At 43.0% G+C, this 26,359-nt stretch overlaps 2 protein-coding genes across 3 annotated transcripts; both read left to right on the top strand.

The window, feature by feature from the left end:
• The first annotated feature begins 16,585 nt into the window (after positions 1-16,585).
• LOC119318205 (E3 ubiquitin-protein ligase At1g63170-like) lies at positions 16,586-20,544 on the top strand. 2 transcript variants are annotated; one of them, XM_037592725.1, is made up of 6 exons: positions 16,586-16,744; positions 16,848-17,009; positions 18,306-19,089; positions 19,449-19,574; positions 19,649-19,934; positions 20,042-20,544. In XM_037592725.1, the coding sequence occupies exons 3-6, from the start codon at positions 18,518-18,520 to the stop codon at positions 20,261-20,263; spliced, it is 1,206 nt and encodes a 401-aa protein (XP_037448622.1). In that variant the 5' UTR covers positions 16,586-16,744; positions 16,848-17,009; positions 18,306-18,517; the 3' UTR covers positions 20,264-20,544. The 2 variants fall into 2 exon arrangements, with proteins under 2 accessions (XP_037448622.1, XP_037448623.1); XM_037592726.1 differs by having other exon boundaries at positions 16,594-17,009; positions 18,306-18,901; positions 19,007-19,089.
• Positions 20,545-23,357: 2,813 nt separating this feature from the next.
• On the top strand, positions 23,358-24,521 carry LOC119318207 (senescence-specific cysteine protease SAG39-like). Its single transcript, XM_037592727.1, has 2 exons — positions 23,358-23,843; positions 23,935-24,521. Exons 1-2 carry the CDS (start codon positions 23,411-23,413, stop codon positions 24,519-24,521), a joined length of 1,020 nt encoding a protein of 339 aa, XP_037448624.1. The 5' UTR covers positions 23,358-23,410.
• Positions 24,522-26,359: the final 1,838 nt, after the last annotated feature.

The raw sequence follows: 26,359 nt of genomic DNA, 5'->3' as shown, positions 1-26,359 counted from the left end.
GACGTCCCTATTGTAATCCTGAACTACGCCGGCAAGCTTCGTAGAGCCTACCTTTGGGCCGCCAATTATAAAGTGACAAGAGGTAAGCGCAAGGTCAATTGGGAAAAGGTGTGCTGCCCAAGGAGTTCGATGGTTTGGATTCTCAACCTAAAAAAAGTTTGCAACGGTTCTCAGGCTCAGGTGGCTAGATGCTCCCAAGACTTAGATTAGGCTAGACGCTCTCACTCTTGGCAACGGGAGAAGGCTTTGTTCGGGTTATCCCCATTGCTTCAGGGTTTTAGACCTATGGACATCGGCCTTTTTTTAGTTATCCTCGTAAATGAACAAAGTTGTCAAGCTTGCTTTGAGAACAATAGTTGGGTGGACCGGATCAACACTTCGAGTGGCCTCACGGTGGACCATCCTAAGGAATTCACCTATCTTTGAAAAAGATTGAACACGGTGCAACTGAACCTTGCTTCTGCAGGTTCGGTACGATGGAAGCTCACTGTTCATGCTCGACCTCAGCCGCCTCTGCCTACGACATCCAATTCACGGGCCTTGTGAACTCGGGCATTTGACCTCTTGTCTAGAAAATTTGGGCCCCTCCTAAGTGCAAATTCTTTGTGTGGCTCACCGTTTAGGATCGCCTGTGGATGGCGGTGTGACTATATGCTCCATGGGTAGTGAAACCGTGGGCCTTGTCTGCTTTGCTGGGGTTTTTTTGAATTTTTGCTTTGCTGGTTTGAGCATGAATCGGTGTCCCACCTTCTCTTCCAATGCAGAGTCACCGTCAAAACTTAGAAGCTGGCCCTCTCATGGCTTGGCATCCACCATATCAATATGCAGTGTTGGTCAATCACCAACTCGCCTAAGGATTGGTGGTCGATGCCCATCCGCCCCTCTAACATGACGCGACGTGGGCTCGGATCCCTCACCGTGCTTTTCTCATGACTGGTCTGGAATGAGATAAATGTCTGGTTCTTCCACCATGCAAAGTCCCAACCGGAGACCATCACGCTATGCTAAAGGAGGAAGTGCGGAATTGGACGTTGGTGAGTACTAACCATTTGAGTTCTCTTATGTTAAGAGAGCAGTCCCATTACTATTAATGAAGGCCCTTTCTGATGGTTTTTCCATCGGCTTGCCAAAGTGTTGTAGCATTGGACATCCGTCTAAAACTCTCTCCTTGCTTAATCAGTAAGAAGGCAAATCTTTTCCCTCGTTCTTTAAAATAAAACTAAAGGTTTCAACTAGTAAAGAAAATGTGAACAAATGCGTTGATAGCTACTTCTTTTGTGGGCGTTGATAGCTACTTAAGTGTAACGCTAGCATAGTTGCCACATCGGTCCAGTCGTCATAATAGCCGCCAGTATGGCAATTTTGGGCCAAAATGACACTTTAGCAAGGGTTGCCATGTAGCCCCGAGTCGCATGTGTGCTTCTATGGGGACAGGCGGTGAGCACCTTGCTGCGTACTCTCTTCGTTTTTATTTACTCCGCATATTAGCTTTGACTAATGTCAAATTTTAAAAAGTTTGATTAAGTTTGTAGAAAACAATATGAACATTTACAGTAAAAAAATTATATCATGTGAAAACATATGCAATGATGAATCCAATGATATATATTTGGTGGTGTATATGTTAATATATTTTTGTACATAACGCTAAAAAAATATTTTTCTACAAACTTGTTGAATATATATAAAGTTTGGCTTCACACTAACCTAATATGCAGATTAAATAGAAACGGAGAGAGTAGATGGAGATAGCAATTGCTCCGGGAAATGTTAGCTGGCTCATGATGCCGCCCGTGCAAATGGATAGAATTGACAGGATAATAACCTTTCACCACACGCTTTCAGTGTGTTGATAAGAGATGGCTAGTGGCATGGCAATTGGTTCTGGTTGCTTTCGGCATATGTATGCAAATTATTATGCATATCTAGCTGTCCACGCCCACGAACTAGCAGCTCCCTACATAATCTTTTCACACAAGATCATATTCGCAACAATTCTAAAAATTCAGGGCCCCACAGCCACGAGTTGTTGTAAAACAAAACAAAATCTTCTTTCATGCGTCCCGATCGAAAGGTCCCTTTCTTTCCATGCCCCGAAAGAAAAAGGGAATATTGATTGGTGATTGCTTCACTGTCACTCACTGTTCTTTTTCATCCGTGGCCCAATTAAATCAGGCGTACGCATACATACATGTAGCTGTCGTGGTCGCAAATTCCAGCGGGGGGTGATGGATCGAGCCAGGTTTGTTGCCGACGTGGGGCGGGTGATGAAGGGCGCGACGCTGTCATCACGGGCACGTCACCCGCTCGCCTCGGCAGCACGCCACGTACGTACGTAGGTAGGCATTACTCCGGTGATGGCCGGCCGGAACGGCCGTGGTTCCTTTAGCCCACGGAGCAGCGGCGCCGCCCGAGCGAAACAAATTGAGTGTCCATCGCTTTTGGGCGGCGCGTCCGGGCACCGGTGCGTGCCGCGCATCAGCAGGCGTCTGCCTGTCTCCCGGCTTCGGCGAGTGGGCGCACGTCGCTAGCTTGCGAGCCACATCGCGCACGCACGGGCGCGCTGGACGACGGCGACGGCTGTGGCGTCGCGTCGTGACGGAGGGGCCCCGGCCCGGTCGAGTGGACAACGATGAGGGCGTCACGTACATATGCGCGCGTACGCACGCACGCCCTGCCGGCGCCGGAGCGCTCGGCGTCGACCCGTCCCTGTACCGCCGTACGTGCGATGGACGCCGACACGGAGCCAGGCGCCTTTTCCGATTCAATGCTCGGCGCCGGTCGAGATCGATCAGTCGATGGCGGCTGCCCTGCGATCGACGGCTTCGTCGGCTGCTTGGATCGTACCGATGGCGAGACGGATGGATGGACGGACGGCGAGGCTTGGAGCCACCCGCCAGCCGTGTGCCGTCGTGCGTGCGCGCGTGGGCGCGCACGGGGCAGGCGCGCACACGGGGCTTGCCGGGGCCGGCATGATCGGGCAGGCATCGGCCGTCGGCAAGGTTCGGCGTACGTGGCCGCGCGTCAACAGCTAGCTAGGCCCGTGCCAGCCTCGCCGCTCGCCGACGACATGGCGTGCGGATAAATAAATAAAACGAACAAATGCGAAGTGAGACACCGAGGCGTGGTGCTCCTGCACAGGGCTGATCGGGCACGCACCCATTTGCGCAACCGTGTAACCCCATGCTGACATCGGGAGAAAAAGGAGCTTGCAATTAGCACGGGGGTCAGGGGCATCTGTCGTCACCTGGTGTGAGTGTGACGGCCTATACGGCCGACAGACGAGGCTCTGCGCCATCAGCCTCACAAGATATTTTCAAATGGGGTTGCGTGTATCAGCAAGCTCACTAAACACATGGTGGGTAAATTAACATGAACAATACGAGTAGTACACCCATAATTTTGGTGTGCGATATCGCAGCACTACTGCGCTCTCCTTGTAGGATGATGATTGCACAAGTGACCGACAAGGCCCTAACTTTTTTACTACTACTATCAGAGAGAAGCATATCCCATCCGGTCTCGCCGGACGGACAGCCTTGCAACACCCACAAAGCATCTGTCCCGACCGTGCGCCCGAGTCAAGGCCGCCGGTTGTCTTGCTTCATAGGCACATCATGCTGGCAAAAGCAGCGAGCACCGGACACCAAGCAGACCGACGCGCGACACCCCAAATGACTGCGAGACGAGGTAAGCGATCCCATCATGAACCCGGCAAAAGCTTGGCTTGGTTTACCCGGCACAGCACACATCAATTGTCCCGTCTGTTTCCCTCCGCAGCTACAGTTTGCCGGGTCGAGCGGCGCTGTCTGATGAGCTGCTCACAAGGCATGTACTACTACTCCCTTAATTCCATAATGTAGTGTTTCCTCTATCCACGTGCTTCAACTTTGACCATAAATTTAACTACCAAAACCGATTGCGGCGGGAGCAAAAATTATATCAATGAATTTGTATTCGAAAGAAGTTTTCAATTATATAATATTTATTCGAGATCTGACCCTAGTTTGAATATTTTTTTTAAGATCTGACCCTTTTGCTACCGTCAGGGTCCATGGCGGTAGGGTGTAACAGCCTACCGCCAGGGACCTTGGCGGTAGGAAACATTCCTACCGTCAAACAGAATGGCGATAACATGTACAACCCTACCGTCAAGGTGCTCGGTGGTAGACACGAGCATGCATTGTGTTCAATACTTAGCAAAATTTTATGGTGGGGCATGCAACCCTGCCGTCAGGAACCTTGGCGGTAGGCAGTTATAACCTACCGTCATGAAAACTGGCAGTAGTAAAAGGATCAGATATCGAAAAAAATTTAAACTAGAATCAGATCTTGAATAGGTATCGAAAAAGGGTCATAACACGAAATTCAGCCTCACCGAGCTGCTCCCAGCTCGCAGTGATATGTGGCGGGCAGCAATCACGAACTTTTGCTCGTTTCACGTGATGTGTACTCCTGTTTATTACAGTTTATTATACTGTTAGATGGGCTGATGAAAGCCTCGGTGTTCAGGTGTCCCAGAGCTCGTGCTCTCGCGTCAGCTAAGGCAGACTTCACGCACTGTCCAGGCCAGGCGTTAAGCTCTCTGGACACCAAGCAAACACACTATCAGAAATCTGACCTTGAGCAATGCCAAATGCCAGTAACTTTAGTCCCACCTTGAATATGAGAGGAGACTAAGATCTTCTTATAAGGGAGAGTGCCACACTCTCTTGAGGTCGGCCTTTTAGGATGTAGTGGGCGCTTCGTTTGTAGTGGAGTGACCGACGCGTATCGGAGACGTCCGAACATATGCCGATGGACCATGAGTTGAGCCTGGGTTGCTAACACACACCCTACCTATATCTCGTCTACAGGTTTTAGGAGCTTCTATATGACTGGTTCAGGTCGATTCTAGAATCTACCATGCCTTTTCTTTTCTATATCTATTTCTTGTCTCAATTGTTATCAAAACTTATTTTGATTTCTGTTTTTTTCTGTTTCTTTATACCCATTTTGTTTTCTTCAATGCATGTCAACTTTTGAAATACATCTCATACATTTTTTGCTATACGCCTGAAATATTTTTCAATACATTTTGATCATTTTTCAAATACATGATCACCTTTTTTCAATATTTTTAACATTATATTGAAAACAAACTAAAGATTGTTTAAATACACGTTCATAAATTTTCTGAATGAAACGAAATATTTTTTGTAAACTATGCAAATATATCTTATACATTTTTTTTAAATGTCACTAAAATATTTCTGAAACACATGAATATTTTTGAATGTTTGATACATTTTCTAATTACTAGGACATTTTTATATTGTATACATGTCTTATGTGTCATTTTTTTAATCATATTTTGTTTTGATGTCTGTTTTTCTGTGTTTTACTCCTTTTTCAATACATGGCCACTTCTTCAATACATTGTGTTCATTTTTCGTATACATCCAGATATTTTGCGATACAAGTCAATTTTTTTTCAAATACATTATGAACATTGTAAATACATGTTTTAACATATTTTTCAATATACATTTAACATTTTATAAATACAGGTTGAACATTTGTTTTTGATTAATATGAAGGATTCTGTTTTTAACTACGTGAACATTTTTACATTGCATAAACATTTTTATGAAATGTCATGAAAATATTTTTAAAACGCATGAACAATTTTTTAAATATCAAATATATATTTCGAATGGTTTGAAACATTTGTTTTTATGTCAACATTTTTCCACAATGCATATATACATTTAATAAAACGCATGAACATTTTTTGCGAATACAATCAACATTTTTAAAAGTTAGCCAAAAAAATTCAATGTGTTAGTATTTTTCAGATGCACATAATGAAGTTTTTATGCAAACAAAATTACCTTTTTAGAATGTTTCCTAACTCGAAAGAAAACTAAAAAATAAAAAGAAAAAACGATGAAAAAAGAGGCATAGAAGAGAAAAGAACGAACATGCGTGAAACTACTTCGGGCCGCTCAACAGTAGCAACGGGAAGTAGGTTTGCGCATGTTCGTTTGTTCATTTAAAATTTGAAATATAAACATATGTTTCATTAGATGAAAAAATATAAACATATGCTTTTTTATCGGATGTCCTCGAAGGGACATAAACATATTTTTTTGAGGGTAAATATAAACATATGTGAACGAATGAACACACGCGGGGCTACTTCTCTTGAGGTTAGACCTCCTTAGGTTGGTCTGTGCGCAGCTATATGCCGCATGGTGCGACCCAGAAGGATATCTCGTCTCAAGGAGCACTGCCTTGCGTCGTTGTGGGCTGGCCCAGGTTAGGTTGTTTTCTTTTCTGTTTTTATTGTTTTGTTTTTCCATTTTGTTCTTAGTTCATGTGTTTTGACAATCTCTACAAAGAATGTAAGGTTCTTATTTCATCTTTCTTCCCACCATCGCTTCGTCCAATCTTTCATGTATAGGATAATAAAATACCTTAATTTACTTACCTTTGGAACCAGTTTCACTTTAATTCACTTACGAAACTTCTAATCAAAATATAAAGTAATTCATTGGCAAAATTTGATGACCATTTATTTACACAATCGCATTATTGTTGACAGGTAAATCATAAGCTAATGTACTAGAATATATATATCCTGTTGCAACGCACGAGCATTGTTCTACTAATTATAAAATAATTATATGCAAAAAGATAAACTAACTTGATTATTTTAAATGTTTGTGCTATTAAAAAATTTGTTAGCATAGTTTAATATTTTATAGTGTTAACAAAATGTTCAGGCATTCCCAAAAATTGTGTTCGTGAAAAAAATGTTTGTACAATGTAAAAAATATTCATATATTTTAAAAATGATTATATCATTTAAAAATGCTTCTACATGTATTTTTAGAATTGTTTACAAATATTTGAAATTATCCAAATACATGCGTTTATAAAAAATACGTTAACCATGTATCAGAAAATGTTAAAAGTGTATAAAACATGTTTTAGACGCGTAGAAAATGTATGATATATATTTAAAAAGTAGACATCAAAACATATATATATATATATATATATATATATATATATATATATATATATATATATATATATATCGCGCTATTCGTCACCCTAGGTGAGGAATATTTATTCTTCACCCCCTCTCAATTTTGACATCAATGCAACGTATTTTTACATTTTGTAAATTTTGTGTTATTTTATACATAAAAAGAGAACGTAAGAAAATATGTATTCGCCGTAAAAAATATTTTATGTTACGTAAAATTACGAATGTAAAAACATAGTGTAAAACATACATAAAATATGATTTTTCTGATCTTATAACCTTTTTTATACCAAATTTTATATATTGAATCAATATGCATGTAACTATTTATATTATAAACGTAATTTATTTAGGAAGCGATCGTAAGATTACCTCGGGTGAAGAATAATTGATTCTACACCCTAGGTGATGAATAGTAACACTATATATATATATATGTGTGTGTGTGTGTGTGTGTGTGTGTGTGTGTGTGTGTCATAAGTATAAACAATAATGTGTAATATTATAAAAATACAGGGACGTCAAAACATATAATTGAAAATAAAGTTAATCATGTTTGTTGAAAATGTTAAATACATATAAATATTCCTATGTACACGAAAAATGCATAATGTGTATGAAAAAATGTATACATCAATACATATATTTCTTTTAGTCATGTCTTTAAAAAGTTAAGCGTGTATAAATTTTTTTCGCTGTATACAAAAATGTACGATGTGTATGAATAAGTAAACATGCATTAAAAAAAGAAAAATAACAAGACATAAACAAAGAAAATTGATGAAAACCGAGAAGAAAAAATTGAAGAAGAAAAAGAGAAGAAACCGAAAAAACAGTGCAAAACCGCTCCTCGAGCGTCCCTTTCTAGACCAACCCACAAGCAGCGAGCGGGAACGGGTCCCAGAAGGCGTAATTATGAATCAATACAAGTGATACATAGCCCTGGCTCTTCGGTCTAACATAGTTCCTGTTGAAAGAGAAAACAAGAGAACAATCGAGAGAGCCTCGGCACAGATGTAAAAGTGAATAAGTGTCCTTTCATTAGATGATTGTAGGTATTTATACAGGCAGAAGGGATGCATCGAAGAGGCATCCATTCGGGAGAGATGTCAGGAACCGACGCGATAGTTGCCAACGCAAACTGGCTGCGGTTGGTACAAGGGGAGATTCCCCCATAATTAACACAAGTTAATTGAGCTTTAACACTTCCCCTAATCTATACTTGTCCATGTAATATCATCATCTTGAAAAAGTTTCCTCCAAAAACCCTGTGGAAAAAATGTGAGGAGTATACTGTTTGATATGTTGCTAAACTCTTTCAAACCCAATGGGAAAAATAAGGAGAAAATGATGCAACATATAATGGTTATTGTCTCTTTTAAGTCAATACGAGAAAACTCATAGAGTTTAGAGAACAATAAATATGTCGTATATACTTTCCCAAACACCCCGGTGGGGAAAACAGAAAGTATGACATATGATCTCATGTTGATATTACCTCATTAAAAACCTTTATGATAACCTGTATAGTAAACTCATGAAGGGAAAAAGAGTATAATATGATGCATTGAACAGGAACAATTTAGGAGGATACTCCCCCTGATTCTTGCATATTCCGAAGTCGTCATATACCAATTCCATGAACGTATCTCTGGAATGTAGAAGCTGGTAGAGACTTGGTGAATAAATCATTCACATGATTGACTTGCAAGATATGCAATATAATGATATTGCTAATTACGTAACCTGTTTGCATCCGGGCAACACAAGCAACATTATCTTTGAGATAATGGTTGGTGGATGTAGCCATGAGGTCTGTTTGGAAGACTCTTCATGAGAGGGCTACCACACCTAGTATGAACACTAAGCTTGTCTACGATCTGACATAGTGGGGATCTAATCGATGTATCCAATGATATCGGTGTTCACATTTTTGTGAAACTGAAAAATCAGGACAAGATGTTTGATGCCTTTGGAGATATCGATAGATATTCTTGAGTCCCAACCAATTGTGTTTGGTGGATCCAATGGCATTATGGAACATTGAGTCCCAATATCTCATCTCCATCATCTCTTGGTCTAAATAGATCTTTCTTTACGTCTAGAGAATGAACTACCATGAGAGTTATGGATGGATAAGATTTGTCCATAATGAATTTCTCCAATATATTTTGGATATAGACAACATAGTATACCATAATGTATGAATGAAGGTGCTCAAGTTGTAGTAACGAGCGGTATTTTGGTTTACCCAAATCCTTCATTTTAAACTCCGTCATTTAGATGATTACATGTGTCGTCATTGCAGACACACAAACATGGATAATCATCATTGTAGGAGTAATCCTTGTGAATAAGGAACTCATTACGTCGGTTGTACCAAATGTACCGACGATAATAATAAGTCATATGGTGACTTATTGATTTTACACAATGTATGTTGCATTTTGTACTTCGATTCAGAACTGAGATTCCATCGGAAATCAATCATATATATCCGAATCTAGTGATCCACATGGACATGTGATCACTACATCTATCAACTGCAGAGATAGATGATTTTGAACTGCCAATGATATAAGTTATCGGAATGAGATTCCACCTCTGGAGAATAGTTGGGTATCTGCATGAACCCTTGTGCTACAATCCTTGTTCTATATTTCACCACCTTGTCGTTCTCAATTTTGTTTCCAGAAGAAAATTGGTGTATGTATTGCTTATGAATACCTTCCCATTATTGAGCAAGATCATTTCTACCTAGATTATACCCTTTGCTTGAGTTCAGTCCGAGTGTTGTTCACACTTTGCCATGGCCATGGTCTTTGGATCTGAATCATTTGAAAGGTTTTTGCAATCTAGTTGAGAAATGTATGTCGACATTTGTAGACTTCCGTTATATCTTTCTCCAGAATCTATGTATCAATATAGAGTTGATAGAAACATCATTACCCATGGTGACTGCTCGCGATTTTCCAATGCGATTGAGTCGGGTATTCCGATGACCCGGTCATTATGTGCACTATGACCTGGGTTGGTGGAGGTTTCCCATCCACTGGGTGTATACTACCCATTAGGTGTCTGCCAACGTGAAGTTGACTTGCATTTACTGATTCACATGCCTTGATATCCTTAGTTGCGAGAAGCTGAATCCTGATGTACTTCTGCCATACATCTCCCCATGTTGCTTTGAACGAGGAGTGGAGTGGATTTTGCTGGTACCTCCACTCTTTCAGGCGTACTTTTGTAGGATTGTAGGATTGTGTGACACCTTTATAGTCAATAAATGAACCTGGCAGATTATTTGCAATGTGTTGCAAAACTTCTGAATGCATGGTTCAGATCTTTGAGTACGTGGATTTGAGGCAGAAATGTGTTGAACATTCCACTAATTTCCTGGCATTTTTTTGGTACTTGAAATCTCCCCCTAATGCCTGGAAATGTTCCTCATTAAATCAGCATATTGGCCTTGAATAACTCCCCATGCGAGGGGCTTGAGGTATTGACGGAAATACAGTTATTCCTCACATAGATCCCAACTATATGTTGAGGGGCCAATGATGTATGTCGGGTGGTGATATCGGTATGCAACTGAATTACCGCAGATAGGAAATACTTGATAGATTTCCACGTATCAAAGACAGAGGGGAATAATATTGTGCAGTTTGGTCATGAGCGTGTAAAACTACATGACTCCAACGTAAAGTTGGTAAGTTGCAATTCCAAAATAAAGATAATGCAATGAGCTTAACTCTTTGGATATGATTCTACCAAACCATTTTGAGTCTAGACATTAGGACAAATTGCTAAACTTCAATCCAAAGGCCATAGGGAATGCCTTCAAGGAGAATTTTGCAATGTTACCCATTCGATTTGCTTGAAATTGATGTCAGGATAAGGAGCCAATGGTTTCGTGTGAATAAAGCACACACTTAAGACCATCATGTAGATATGTCTTTTAGAACCATGGAATACCTGAATAGTCTACTCAATGGCTGGGAAGAGTCACTTATCTCGACTTGATGCATTCAAAGAGTCTGAGTGGTTCATCGTAGAATTTAAGGTGTGCAAGCCTTAAAATTAGCTTCCATGTGTCACTTGTAGTGCACATAAAATCCAAATGTTATTATAATTTAGCATCATAATAATCATAAATTATTGTAATTGCTGATAGTTTCTGTTTCAACCCAATGTCTCGATGACCAAGGCAAGTATGCCAAGTTTGTCATGTACAAGACACTCTAGAAAACTATCTCGTACACAACATATGGTACGGGTTGTGTCGTATGTATAGTACAATCCAGATGATACACATAGAATGTGTTTTCCATATCCGTTGCATATGGTAAAGAGAAGTTATTTCTCTTTGTTGTCATCATAAGTTTCGCTATGGAAACTATTTTGACGAACACCTCCATGGTTTAGTAGGGTACGAGTTAAAACTGGGAAGCAATAAAGCATCCCGACGTTACTCGAGTACCCACAAGGATAGTAAATATGACTCGAGTTGAGCCAACAAATACCTCATCGCGCCTAGCGATTTAAATATCTCCTTTCTCTCAATAAGAGTGGAAACATTGGACTACCCTGAGAATAAAGTTTCTGGTGCATATGTCCACAAGGCACATATCATTTTTCATCGGATTGACTCCCGTAGAAATCTATATATATAGACATGAAGATTCTCAATATGAAAATCACTGTCAGATATATAGAATACATACAAATTTATTTGTACCAAAGTGCTGATACAATATATGATGACAACAATAATCATGTTCATATTAGAACATCAGAAATGGACATAAAATAAATAGATCACTAAGGAGATTGAGGGACTAAATGTAGTCTCCAAACGTGTCAGTTGATGCATATTCAACCTTCATGTTCTCCGTGCTCATAGGGTCCTGTGACAGTTGGATAGTCATTTTATTGCTCGGTTCTAGAAGAATGTCATGCAAACAACAGACTGCCATGATGGTGTCAGATTGAAGGAGTGGCCTTCAAACCTTTTGCCCTTGAGGTTCTTTGTATCCCAGGGATTGCTAATACAGAATAACCAGATGCTGAGATCTGGATCGATATAATGTCTTATGATGCATAAAGCAACATGTTTATCCTGTTAGTAGTGTGACTCCAACCGTAGGAGAATCCGACAGGTCTTTGATGACACACATTATCCCACGAGACACAAGAGCGATCATGATATCCATGGCCCAAGTAGGGCAGTGGTGGCCATCGAGGACGAATGCCTCAATTCTCTAGCCATTGGTTACCAGAGATAATTAATTTATGATTAGTAAATTAAAGACCATCATGATAATGTTGCAAAATTAATGGATATTTCAAGAAGTTATCTTGAAACCATTAATGCGAATCTCAAATTGCTAAGCATGACACCTTGAAGATAATCTCCAGAATGAAGTAGATCTCGCAACACTAGGGAGTATAATCTGATGAAATCAGGAAATACTCACTCATAATGCCTTATGTCATGACTTAGAAAAATGTGTGGGAGAGCACTTTGTAAAGCAATCATAATGTCGAAACGACAAAATGTAGACTTTATCAGTAGTCATCGATAATCTGCGTAGGCAGTAGATCCATATGACTATCTTGTGATCCCAAGCATCAGCTTAAAGAAATCACTTTAAATTTTGCACCTTCCGGAATACATCGTACTCAACGGAAATACACCACTATTATAATGAATAGTAATGATATTGCAAACTTGATGTTCAAGTGAAAAAAAACTTGAATTGTATAGACCTCAAATTAAATGAGATGATCATGTATCAAGTTGCAAGATAATTCAACAAGGTGAATTAATATTTTGCGAGAGAAAATTAATCTCAATCGCAATGAGATTGTTTTGCGAGAAAAAATATATTTCTCAATCGCAAATCAATATTGTTGTGCGAGAAAACTTAATCTCGATCGCAAAACAATGTCGTTATAGTAACAAGACATGTTATAGAGATTGCTAAAAAGCAAACATATTGAACATGCCACATAATAACCACATATTTTCTGAAATATTAAAACTCAATAGAAAAAGGGCTGAAAAGCGGTGGCCCAATCTTATGCAAATGGGCCACGCTGGGGAAGCCAGCCTAGGGCCGGCCTGGTTAGCCAATTGGATAAGAAGCAAGCGGCCAGGGATAGCGATCCCCTCCCAGCATCCATTCCCAATCCCCACGCCCGACGCGGGCGGCGATTGCCATGGCCGGTCGGCCGTTTCTCCGGCAACTCGTGGAGAGACCACGACCCGGGCAGAGTGCCGCTGAGCCTCGCGTTGGAGGCCGGAGAAGGCTGCGCCAGAGGACTCCGGGGAGGGCGTGCCGGCCCGATTGGGCACAGGCGAAGACGCCCACGGCCGGTCGGCCGCACAACCGGCGGCAAGAGGATCTCCCGCCCCGCTCGTCCTCGGAGTAGGAGTCACCGGGGAGGTGGGTGCCGGATATTACGTCGTTGGAAGCGCCATTCGCGAGCCCGAGCGCCGTTGGGCTCCATGTGTCAGCGCCGGGGCCGGGTCGCCTCTGCGCCCGTGGGGGCAAGGCCGATGGTCGAGCATGGGGTGTGCCGGGAGGAGCAGCGCCGGGGCCAGGACGCCGTTGCGCCAGATGCCCGTCGCTCGTGCGCCGGATCACGCGGCCGAGGGCGGTCTCCCACCATTGGACGCCGATGAGGCGCCTTGCCGATGGGGCCCGAGGGTTCGACCGCCGCCGTTCTTCGCGACGAGACCGTCCCTCATAAAGCGATTTAAGAAATCAACGCGTGTACCTTTTCCGTTTTCTTCCCGATCCGTTCGTTGGTGGATCTCGATTTACACTCTTGTCGTGATGGGAGACAATGAATTCTCGGTTTAAACCTCCAATCTTTTGATCAATGGATGCCATCTCCCCTGTTTTTCATTCATTTTCTGTTCTTCATGGCCTTGTTTCGCCTGCACGAATTCATGACCACAGCGCGCTGCAGAAACGTCGGTCCTGAGGGCGGCCGCAGTAGCGGGCACCACCACGCCGACGAACACGCGAGCGAGCGATGCTGTAGGGGGAATCGTCGCGCAGATGAAATCGCTCCGCCGAGAGCGTGCTGATAACGTGTTGAAAGAGAAAACAAGAGAACAATCGAGAGAGCCTCGGCACAGATGTAAAAGTGAATAAGTGTCCTTTCATTATAGGTATTTATACAGGCAAAAGGGATGCATCGAAGAGGCATCCGTTCAGGAGAGATGTCAGGAACCGACGCGATAGTTGCCAACGCAAACTGGCTGCGGTTGGTACAAGGGGAGATTCCCCCATAATTAACACAAGTTAATTGAGCTTTAACAGTTCCCTTGTGTTCTTCCCAGCACGCAGGCACGCAGTAGGAAGCTCCGTGTTGAATTTCGACAGCTTAGGTTTGGCCAGCAAACTAGAATCATGTCGTGTAAAGCATAAGCGGTTGCTGACCAGGCCTTGCATGTGGTAAACCAGCCCATATTTTTTTGATCACGCGTGCGCGCGCGCACACACACACAGAAACATCTACTTATATTCAAATAAACTCTAATTATTTTTCCCCATAGAAAACCTCCAATTTCTTATAGAAATCACTAATCTCTAATTTACTGTTATATTCTCTAAAACAGCTACTGTTAGGAGTTGGATGTAGCGACGATTTTCTAGCAAAAAAGGAACAAAGAGTACATTTATAGCAACTGTGTACAACTACTCCATCCGTTCGAAAATATTTGTCGGAGAAATGGATGTATCTAGATGTATTTTAGTTCTACATACATTTATTTTTATTCATTTCTGTGACAAGTAATTCAGAACGGAGGGAATATTATTTTATAGCTGGCACGTAGTAGGTGTGCCTAACAGTGGCATTTAGTAGTAAAAGAGAGTCAACAGTAGTGGTATTGCCACAGTGCATAGACAATGATCCCCTGATCCCATCATCCTAGCATTTTATTTAATTTTATTTTGAAAGTACTAGTGTCCCTTCTTAAAGTCAAAACTAGTTCTTTTGAAATTATTTTAGTTCAGAGTCAATCAGTATGTGTTACACTAATCGGTGACGATGAGGACGATGTCCACATACTGCAACGCAAGAGGCCCAAGCTAACGTTTCAATACAGTTGCGTCAGCAGACGCGTCTTCATTTTTCAAGTCTTTTTCTTTCAGAATTCATTTTTAAAGTAAAGATGCGCTTGCACTCGAGAGTGGCATCTTTACAATTTTTTGTGAGGGGCACCTTCACATTTCCGGCAAGGTTAGGCTTGGACGCTCTCGGTTTTCTTTTCTTTTTGAGATAGCACACACTCACAATTAGCTACGCCGCGCGAGGGCTCGATGGCCCGGCCCGCCTGCCGTCCCCTAGCAGCCCGAGCGCGGCCGGCGTGTACCCCATTTACGAATACGCGAGGCCCTGGCGGCCCATTCCAGCCCACTCGCCGCACTTGCTTTGCGGGAAGGCGAAGGCATCGTCATCCTCCATTTTCGATGCTTAGATTTGGCTAGCAAAATGGGATGATGCAGTGTAAAGCATAAGTGGTGCTGACCAGTGCATGTGGTTAACTGGCCCATATTACTCCTTATCACGTCTGCGCACACACACATCTAATTATTTTTGGAAAAACTCTAATTTCTTCTTCCCCATAGAAAAACCTCCAATTTCTTCTAAATATCACAAAAATCTCTTACTATTATATTCTGTAGATTAACTATTGTTAGGAGTTGGGTGCAACGATGATTTTACAACAAAACAGGAACACATAGTATGTATGTAGCAGGTGTTTGCAGCTATTATTTTGTGATTCTTTCTGAAAAGGAGGATAACTCTCGGCCTTTGCATGTAGCGATGCACACAATCATCTTTATTTTGTAACTGGTACGTAGTAGGTGTGCCTAGCAGTGCCATTTCATAGTAAAAGAGAGTCACTAGTAGTGGTATTGCCGTCATGTAGCAATATTTTTCTTTAAATAAAAGCACTAGGGTCCCTTCTTAAGGTCAAAACTAGTTCTTTTGAAAGTGTTTTAGTTCGCAGCCAATCAGTATATGTTACACCAATCGGTGACGATGAGGACGAAGTCCACATACCGCAAGATGGGAGGCCCAACCTAACATTCCAAATACTGTTGCGTCAGCATACACGTCTTCATTTTCCAAGTCATTTTTTCAGAATTCATTTTTTTATAATAAAGACGCGTCTTCACTCGAGAGTGGCATCTTCACTTTTTTTCTTTTGATTTGAGAGGCATCTTCACATTTCCGGCAAGGTTAGGCCGGACGCTCCCGGTTTTCTTTTCTTTTCGGGACAGCACGCTCTCGATCAGGTTCGCCGCGTGAGGGCTCGTCGGCCCGGCCCGCCTGCTGTCCCCTAGCGGCCCGAGCGCGGCCGGCGCGTACACCATTTACGGAAACGCGAGGCCCTGGCGGCCCATCTCGGCCCGCTCGCCGCTCTAGCTTTGCGGGAAGGAGAAGGCATCGTCATCCTCCATCATATTCCCCAATCCGAGATGGGTTAAGACCCTCGCCACCAACCCCTCCCTCCCCGTCTCCGCCCTCCCCACCGCACCGCACCAAGCCCACTCCTCGCCGCCGCCCGCCCGCCCGATCGCCGCCGCGCGCAGCCGACTGGCTCCGCCGCACTCCTCGCGCCGCCCGGTCGCCGGATTCCGCCGTCCTCCCTCCCCTCGCGCGCCGCGCGAGCTGCCTTGCACAGTGAGTAGTAGACAGGCTAGGGTTGACACTCCCCCCATCTCCCCGCCCGCGCTTACTCCTCGTCCTCGTCCTCACAGTCGCCTTTTCGTGCTCCCTGTGTCAGTCCTCTCCCCGCCGCCAGCTCCGTCAGGTCACCCGGCGTCACCTCCCCCTTCCCTGCCGCTGCTCCTCACGCCGTCGGCGCACAGTTCGTCGGGGTTGCGCCAGGGAAGTACCGGCTGTCTGCCTGTCGATCTACTCTCCGTGGCGCCGCTCGAGGGCTGCGGTAACGATCTCATCCCTCAATCGTCTCTCCCGTGCTGTTTGTTTGTGCGGATCGGACGATTTGTTTGTCAAATTGGGGGTCTCTTTTGTGTTGATACGCCCTCGGTTGACCGGATCTGCGAGAATTCTCAAATTTAGGTGTCCTGCTGTCAATGTAGTACGGTCGGTGTGATATTGGCCAGGGTAATTTGCGGCGATGTTGCAATATCTTATGTCACCCTGTAGTTGATTATTGGGTGAAGTACTTTGGGCCGTTGTGCCTATTATTGGAACGATCTGAGGTTGGTTTTAGGCAGTTTTCATGTGCACTGCTTTGTTTATGCATTGCTGTTCAGGGTTTAAGTGCTAGTGATGCCTATTTGGATTATGCTCCTATGTGGCTCACGGAAATGTGATTGCTGAATACCATCATTTCACAGTTTTCACTGGTTTCTTCTATATTTAATTATGCCTCTATTGCTTGCATTTGGTGGTTAGTTTGTTTAGCTTGTAGCGATATGTTGACATGATTAACTGTGGTATTAGTGAAATGGTCTTCAATGATGTTGTGCTATGGCCCAACTGATCCTTTGTATCTCAGTGTATGACCTTATCGTTATGTGGTTCAACTAGTGTGGTGGTAACCCAGTAGAGGTCTACCACCAGCTGCAGTCTGCTAGTGCTTTACTATTTTGATATTTATCTCTTGAGTTTGATGTTGTTGCCTATTAACCTTGACCTTGAGGATTTAAAATTGAGCTCTACTCAGATGAAATAGCAACTTGTATTTCATTGTACTGTGAACCTGTGATAAGGCGGTGATGCAAATTAGAATTTGGGTTTCGATTGTTAAGCTGTTCCTGAAATGGGGTTAGGCTAGGATGAGCTTTGCTGCTCCTTGTCTTGCTCACTTCACCCATATGCACACAATTGTCTGTCTTCACTACGTCATAGGTCATATTACCCTAGGTGTATTTATCGTCGCTTTACATCCCTATCTTCCATTGCAAGAGGCATCATGTTCCAGGCCTCAGCCGGATCCCGTTGTCGTTATTTCTATAACCCGTGCTTCAAGTAATTAAACTTCTTTATAATGATATCTGTTTTCACTTGTTAACATTTGTAGAGTTTTGTTGGTTCATCCTGATCACACTTATCTTTTGAGGAGAACATATTTTCTTTAGGCAAAAATTCCGGATACATATGAATATGTTATATTAATTTTAGTAGCTTATTGGTTTCATTATGTTTGAAGATGGTGCTATTTCGTGTGTGCAAATGGTGACACACTAATGCGTTTTTCCTATTACTGTTGCAGGACAACTATCATTGATTATATTAACCGAGAGACTAGTTTGAAGCTTTGGATTCTCTGTTGAAGCATCCACACAAATCCTTTGTTAGAACATAGATAGCAGGAGGGCATTGAAATGTGGCAGCTTGCCTCCATCCTTTGTTACTTCTGAATACTGAAGAGCTTAGCTTATCATATTCCTCAAAATTCAAGGTCATACTACTACGCAATCTGGAATGGAACAAACAACGGGGGTAAGTGGTCATGAACATGTAATTGATATTCCAAGGGATAGCGGTCCTTCGGCCTCGGCATTGCACAGTGTTGGTAGAGAGAACCATGAAGGGTTTAATCCTGTGGATAGGCCTTCAACAAGAGCTGCAACGTCTGCCTTGCAGCCACCAGCAGCAATAGGTCCTCCTCATGCAGAAAATACTTCAGGCACTAGGAGACGTGATAACTATGGTCGGCGACATAGGAGCCCTTTGAACTCTGGACTATGGATTTCGGTTGAAGTTATCGTTAATGTTAGCCAAATTGTTGCTGCCATTGTTGTGCTATCCCTGTCAAGGAAGGAACATCCACAAGCTCCATTGTTTGAGTGGGTCATAGGTTATACGGTCGGTTGTTTTGCCACTTTGCCACATCTTTACTGGCGCTATATACACCGTAATATTGTGAACGGTGAGAATGAGCCAGCACACTCACTTCAGGGCTCCTCGCAGAACAACTCGACTGAGCCCACTCCTGCAAGTGTATCAGAACGGCGAAGGAATGCTGCACGGAATGCAGTTCTGGCTAACCCAAGGTACATTGTTGTCTTTTTGCATGAATAGTCCTCTATGTTTGTTGGTTTTATATGAAATGGTCATAGCTTGCATGTGAAATTCACTATTCCAGCTCACAAATGCATTTCTGTATCATAGTAACTTCTGTTGAATCATTATATGGTTGAAACTGGCTAGCTTTGCTGTTTTTGCTATTTGACCAGGAAAATATTACTAGATGCTGCTCTCAGCTAGGTTACGGTATATGGGAGCTAGTTTATGCCCGCCCTCCACGCATCTACTTATGATGAATACTACAAAGTCCATAGTTCTGTTCTGTTATGGATGGGTCATAGTACGAACCAATTTATAAATGATGATGGATGCCCCTTGTTTGCAGGATTAATGCACTTTTTGACCACTTCAAGATGGCCTTGGATTGTTTCTTTGCCGTGTGGTTTGTTGTAGGAAATGTGTGGATATTCGGTGGGCGTTCTTCGGCTATTGATGCTCCAAACTTGTACAGGTAAGTACATATATTGTTTATTCGGATGTGATGTTATGTTTCTTTACCCTGCTGCTCACGTTGTTTCCTACCAGGTTATGCATCGTGTTCCTCACCTTCAGCTGTATTGGGTATGCCATGCCTTTCATCCTCTGCGCAATGATATGCTGTTGTCTCCCCTGCATTATATCCGTCATGGGCTTCAGAGAAGACACAAACAATACAAGAGGGGCCACTTCGGAATCCATCAATACTTTGCCAACTTATAAATTCAAAACCAAGAAACGCCGCCATGGTTCAGGTAACGAAGCCGAAGGCCAAGAGGGAGGTATAGTGGCTGCAGGGACTGACAAGGAGCGGTCGCTTTCTGCTGAAGATGCTGTATGTTGACCTGTTGCTTTGTATCTTTTGTAGTACCTGCTTATTGCAACAAAATGGAAGTTCCATGTTGAAAGGACTCACTGTCTTGCCTTTTCTTGTGATTCCAGGTTTGCTGCATCTGCCTTGCCAAGTATGCACACAACGAAGAGCTTCGTGAACTTCCCTGCACACACTGCTTCCACAAGGAATGCGTCGACAAATGGCTAAAGATAAATGCCCTCTGCCCTCTGTGCAAAGCCGAGATAGCAAGCTCATCTGGCACATCTGATACTCGCCACATGGACCATTCAGTACCAACAATACCGACGCAGGAGATTGAAATGCATTAGATTGGTCTGCCTTCCATCTTCCGAGGTGATACATAAGCATATAGGTGCTCGCGGTGCCGGTCTGCATGTATAAAGTTGATGCTTTTGATCTATGGATTGTAGCGATGATGTCCCAAGGTTTTTTTTGTCCTTTTTTTTAATCTTGGAGAAGTTACAGCTTTTCTCGCTGTCAACACTCTTGACAATGCAAATGCAGTATTGTTTCTATTTGGCGTTCGGCTGAACTTGGGGAAATGCTGGCCCAGGCCCAGGTATATATATGTTGCCTTTCCACTGTGGTACGGCCTATGTCTATCAATTTTTTTATCAGAGATGAAAATTATTATACTGGGAGGATAATGATGCCATTGGGCTGCCCATTCGACTCGGCTGCCATGGGCCTGCGTGATTGCTGGGTTGGCACACGCACGTAACCTTTGGGCATCTTGCATGCTGGTGTAACGGCCGCGTAGGATTGTCTATCAGAAATGAGCACCAGACTCCAGAGATCATGCTGAGCAGAGTAGATTGCTGGCTGGGGGGCTCGCACAAGCAAACAACATGTGTAGATGTTGCCATGCATGGATCGATGGTAATCATGCATACACATGAAACATCTAAATCCAAACCATGCACACGCATGTTCCACTACAGGAAATACTGTCGTTGCCTGATTGTTCAGCTGTGTGCCGATTATAAATTCACGGGTACTCAGCATACGGAGAGTAAGCCGAGTGTCTGCTAAAACCACTACTCAACACCTCGTGTTGCTTGCGCCGACGTCGCACAGGCTAAATCAATAGTGTGATTCTGACACCCATATTGATTCCTACATACACACGAATATATCGAGGAAACCTTCTTTTTGCGCACACAATTCCTTTTGCTTCATGATATTTAACAAAATCCAAGGCGAGACTTCTGTCAGTATCTTTGTGAATTAAAAATTTGATCACAATACTAAGTTATCCTCGTTACGGTTTTGTTCTCGTTTCTCGTTTCCGTATCCTTGTATCCTCGTGATCATATCATACTATATCTGGCTAGACGATGATGGATACCGTAATATTGAGTGTGCCCGGAGATTATTATCCATCATTGAAGGAGTAAATCCCGATCTTGAGCTATCAAATCCCTAGGCATAGTTTTTTTATGTGCGCGCAAGCCGCCTTTATAATCACCCTATTACAAGTTACGTTTGAAAACTCCAAAGTGTACCATCTGGCATGAATGTACTTGATACTCGCATGGTTTAAGGATGAGTGTATACGATAACACTTTTATAATTATACTTATAACATTGTGACGATGTGTTCTTGTAGTATATCATTCGGTTGGTCTGTTCAACACCGTTGTTCCGTTCACAATGTGCTCTCGTTGTTGCCGGCATCATCCTTGTTACTTTAACAATGTCCTATGACCAGGAAAACGGGATCATCATGCAACACATGAGCTAGCCTTAGAGGCGAGACTAAGAACCTATTTTGCGTTTATGTTTCCACACATGCATGTGAGTTTTCCTCTGAATCTCACATTCAAGAAGCATAGCAATTTCTAGCATAGAAATGTAAACATTAGTTATAAACGTGGAAATAGATAATGAAATTTATTATTGCCTCTAGATCATATTTTCAATAGGTGGCTATCCAAGCTCTCGTCCCCTCATACTCATATTCATCCAAGATAGGGAAGATGGACTCCATTGTCACCACAAACTGGCAAGTCGAGGAGGGCTGGTGGATTGTTGATGCAGATCGCATGCATTGCATGTGCGTTGGATCTTGTGCCCAGCACAGTGCCGTGTTGTAGAGACGTGTCTCATCGACTCCGTCGGCGATGAAATGCAGGCCCCCAAAGATGGAAACCTGGCCCTCGAAGAGGGGAGCAATGTGGTCAAGGCAACCCACAACATTGGCGATGAAGCTCAGGGTCCAAAGGATCCCAACTTATTGTGCTCGCCATAAATCGGGGGTTGTAGGCCCTCCTAACTGTTTTGCATGGATGTCGCCTTTCACAGTTGGCCATCTCCCTTTCCTCTTGCATTGGTCCCATTTGTACATGCGTGTGTCATGTGTTTACTCCGGCTCTCAACTACCCACCAATGTTTCTCTTGCCTTGACCCACCTATCCATGTGTCAGTACTCTGCTCAGTTCTTGCATATCATTTTCGTAGCCCTACAAATCAAGGGGAGGAGGAGATAAGTGTTGTCTGCGTTGGTTGTGTGTGTCGCTTGGTGCTTTGCACGGTGTGTCTACTTTGCAGGGCGTAACATACTACCGTTCAACCTTGAGCTGCAATGTCGCACAACCTAACAACCCGCACCACACGCTTCTTAGGGTGACCGCGCACACACCACGACCACCGCAGGGAATGTGAGATACGGTACTTCTATGAAATCTATGAAATTGTTAGTCGAAAGGAGCATCTGCGTGGCCGTGAAATACGCTTGGTGTTATTAAAATTCTTGCACTAGACGTACGTTTGGGGCTATGGAGTCCATGTAGAACTTAAAATAGAAGATGTGTACAAAGCATTGTTTGGACTCCGAATTAAACTACTTAAGATCGGTTAACTATTCCTAGTTCTTTTTAATATACCATCATATGGTTAGCTAAGTTGTCTTAATCAACTTATTATGTCCGTGTTGCTCTCCTAGTCCCTACAAGCGGCACATCTAATCATTTTGTATTGGCATGCTACAAGGATTCTTATATGTATTCTCTGTAGGTACCCATAATTTTTCTTGCAGGGTAGGTACCAACAAATATGTGAATCAAGAATCTAAAACGTAATGTTACACTCCAAATTCTTATACATGCACTGCATAGACGGCAGCAAACTTATATATTTTGTCCTCGGTACTCACGCCAAAACGCTATAAAGATACATAGGAATATCATTGATAGAAAAATCCGTCAACGTCACCGTGCAAGCACTTCCAGCTAGGTATGTTTGATTTACACCACCATCCCCACACCAGACCGTAAGTACCTTTGATTTATAACATCTTCCCACTAGATGTACTTCACTGCTACGTTGGAGACCTTCTCCATCATTTATAGTTAAATACATGCATGGAACTATATAAGAAACCCAGTTCCATCCGTAGAAACAAAGCAGAGCACACATTGCACACTAGTACTCGCAAGCAATCCATCAAATATACCATGGCCATCTCAAAAGCTTTGATCATTGGCCTCCTCGGATGCCTTTGCTTCTACAGTTCGGTCCTAGCGGCTCGCGAGATCAACGATGACTTGTCGATGGTGGCAAGGCATGAGAGCTGGATGGCGCAGTACAACCGTGTGTACAAAGACACTACTGAGAAGGCATACCGATTTGAGGTCTTCAAGGCCAATGTCGGGTTCATCGAGTCGTTTAACTCTGAGAATCACAAGTTCTATTTGGGCATCAATCAGTTTACTGACCTCACCAACGAGGAGTTCAAGGGGACAAAGGCTAACAAGGGGTACAAACCAAGCTTGCAGCGGGTTCCTACCAGATTCAGGTACGAGAATCTAAGTCTCGATGCACTTCCGGCAACCGTAGACTGGAGGACCAAAGGTGCAGTCACTCCCATCAAGGACCAGGGCCAATGTGGTGAGTATATTAAGGATAATATGTATTGGATATATGTTTATTTTTTTAGAATGTCGTCTGATAGTATCTACTAAAACATAACCATGTCTAGGTTGTTGTTGGGCATTTTCTGCGGTCGCTGCTACAGAGGGCATCGTTAAACTCAAAACTGGCAAGCTTATCTCACTGTCAGAGCAAGAATTGGTGGATTGTGATGTCCATGGTGAAGACCAAGGTTGTGAAGGAGGTCTCATGGATGATGCCTTTAAGTTCATAATCAAGAATGGTGGTCTCACCACCGAGTCCAACTACCCATATACCGCGGCAGATGACAAGTGCAAGAGTGGAACCAATGATGCCGCGACCATCAAAAGCTATGAGGATGTTCCAGCCAACAATGAGGGAGCGCTCATGCAAGCCGTCGCAAGTCAACCTGTCTCGGTAGCTGTAGATGGAGGAGATATGACGTTCCAGTTTTACAAAGGTGGAGTAATGACGGGCTCATGTGGCACTGATCTAGACCATGGAATTGCAGCTATTGGTTATGGCAAGACCAGCGATGGCACAAAGTATTGGTTGTTGAAGAACTCATGGGGAACAACATGGGGCGAGAACGGATATTTACGAATGGAGAAGGACATTACCGACAAGAGGGGTATGTGTGGCCTTGCGATGGAGCCTTCTTACCCCACTGCATAGAAGGAGTGCCATAGGCCGCATGTCCTCCTATGCAAAAAAATATTATATAATTGCACACGTCCACTTTAATTAAGTATAGTTTGTATGTGTATCTAAATTATGTACAAACATATGTCTTGTATAGTATTTCATGTCCCACGAGTTCAATGAATACAATGTAAATTATGCTACATATATAAGATTGAAGAATTTGTGTTAGCTATATCATTCAGAGACTGTTAATTGTGCCGCCTCTTGTGCCTTCGTGCATACATAATGAACTAATCCCTCCATTTCCAAATATAAGTCTTTTTTAGAGATTTTACTATAACGACTACATTCGGATGTATATAGACTCCTTTTAGAGTATAGGTTCACTAATTTTGCTCCATATGCAATCTACAGTGGAATCTCTAAAAAAACTTATATTTAGAAACGGAGGAATTATTTGACTTGTTCTTGTTTTTATGATAATCTTGGAACCATATAAATAATATATGAAAATGATGGGGTTGATTTATAAATAAAGGTTGAAGCCTGGAGGTGGAACAACATGATGAATGTCAATTCGTAAATCTTGAGGAAATGAATTATGATGGAACATTCTCTCTCCCAATTGTTACTGTCCTGGTCGTTTAACCCACAACACCGGCCAGACCAGAGATAGCTTTTCTTTCCCCTCTCGCAAGGTGACTAGGGAAAGCCTGTCTCCCCTCGATCTCCGCCGGTGAGTCCGTGGATTTGTCTCTCATCCACCAGCCTCTCCGGCGGTCGGTGAGGGGAGGGGGTTTCTGGTGCATCAGTTCCGGCTAGTAGATAGGTAGGGTTTTAGTCCTCGCAGGGGCAGCGTTTGGACGGATGACGACGCTTCTTCTTTGAGTCAGTCTTCCGGACTCTGATCCTCCTCAAGTTCGTCCATTGGGATGGATTAGAAGGAACTCCGGCGTAGATTCCTGTCAGCTTTCGGGACGGCGAGGTTAGGGTTTCTCGTCATGCATATCCAACGGCGATATTTGGTGTCAAATTATTCAGATCGATTTAAGAATTCAACGGCGACGACTGCAGCCCGGGACACTGGTCAGGCCGGCTCCGGTATGGCCGGGACAAGGGACATGTGCACGAAGACATCCAGTTGTTATCAACAAGGTCAGGCCAGCTCTGGTATGGAAACGGCGACAACAGCGCGTCAGCGGCTCGTTCTGGCGGAGGCAATGGTTGTTTGGTGGTCCATAAACCTTGATGTAATTTTTATTATGTTTGAGGTATTTTGTAATTCCGGTGAATCTTTATAACATATCTGATCTTTTTGCAAAATAAATAAATAACCACAACGCCAGCCGCATGCCTCCTACATACATGTACTAGTAAAATGGAAAAAGTCTAAAATAAACCTTGAATTTATAAACAAAAGCTAAATCAAACCTTGAACTTCTAATCTCTGAAATCAGCACACCGAACTCTTCGATCCCGATCTATTTTAAACCTTAGCGCATTCCCAAACAGGAATTGCGGATGTGACGGCTCAAACCCGGGATTTGGTTGCGAACCGACGCGAGTGGACCGGCCCACAATGCGCGAAGCATGGACCTGACAGGGTGAGTCGAACTTGCGACCTGCGGTGCAAAACTAACATGGCTTGCCACTGCGACTGAAAGCTACTTATCTGATAGACAAGAGCGACTTTATTTAAATATAACAACGTCTAGATTTGGAAACATCTCGGAAATTTTATGAAATATTTTCTTGAAAATTGTCAAAACAAAATTGAAATCCGAATATTTTCGTGATTTTTTGGAATTGCGATCTTTTTTGAAAAACACAAACAAATTTTGAAAACATGAACCCTTTTTAAATCACCA

Source organism: Triticum dicoccoides, chromosome 6A (genome assembly GCF_002162155.2).
Source record: "Triticum dicoccoides isolate Atlit2015 ecotype Zavitan chromosome 6A, WEW_v2.0, whole genome shotgun sequence".
NCBI classification, from domain to species: Eukaryota; Viridiplantae; Streptophyta; class Magnoliopsida; order Poales; family Poaceae; genus Triticum; species Triticum dicoccoides.
The sequence above is the reverse complement of the archived record's forward strand: the minus strand, read 5'-3'. Positions and strand labels throughout refer to the sequence as shown.

Coding starts and splice junctions, on each gene's coding strand:
- LOC119318207 (XM_037592727.1), top strand. CDS start 23,411: ATGGCCATCTCAAAAGCTTTGATCATTGGCCTCCTCGGATGCCTTTGC. Junction 23,844..23,934: donor CAAGGACCAGGGCCAATGTG/GTGAGTATATTA, acceptor AACCATGTCTAG/GTTGTTGTTGGGCATTTTCT.
- LOC119318205 (XM_037592725.1), top strand. CDS start 18,518: ATGGAACAAACAACGGGGGTAAGTGGTCATGAACATGTAATTGATATT. Junction 19,090..19,448: donor GCAGTTCTGGCTAACCCAAG/GTACATTGTTGT, acceptor CCTTGTTTGCAG/GATTAATGCACTTTTTGACC. Junction 19,935..20,041: donor CGCTTTCTGCTGAAGATGCT/GTATGTTGACCT, acceptor TTGTGATTCCAG/GTTTGCTGCATCTGCCTTGC.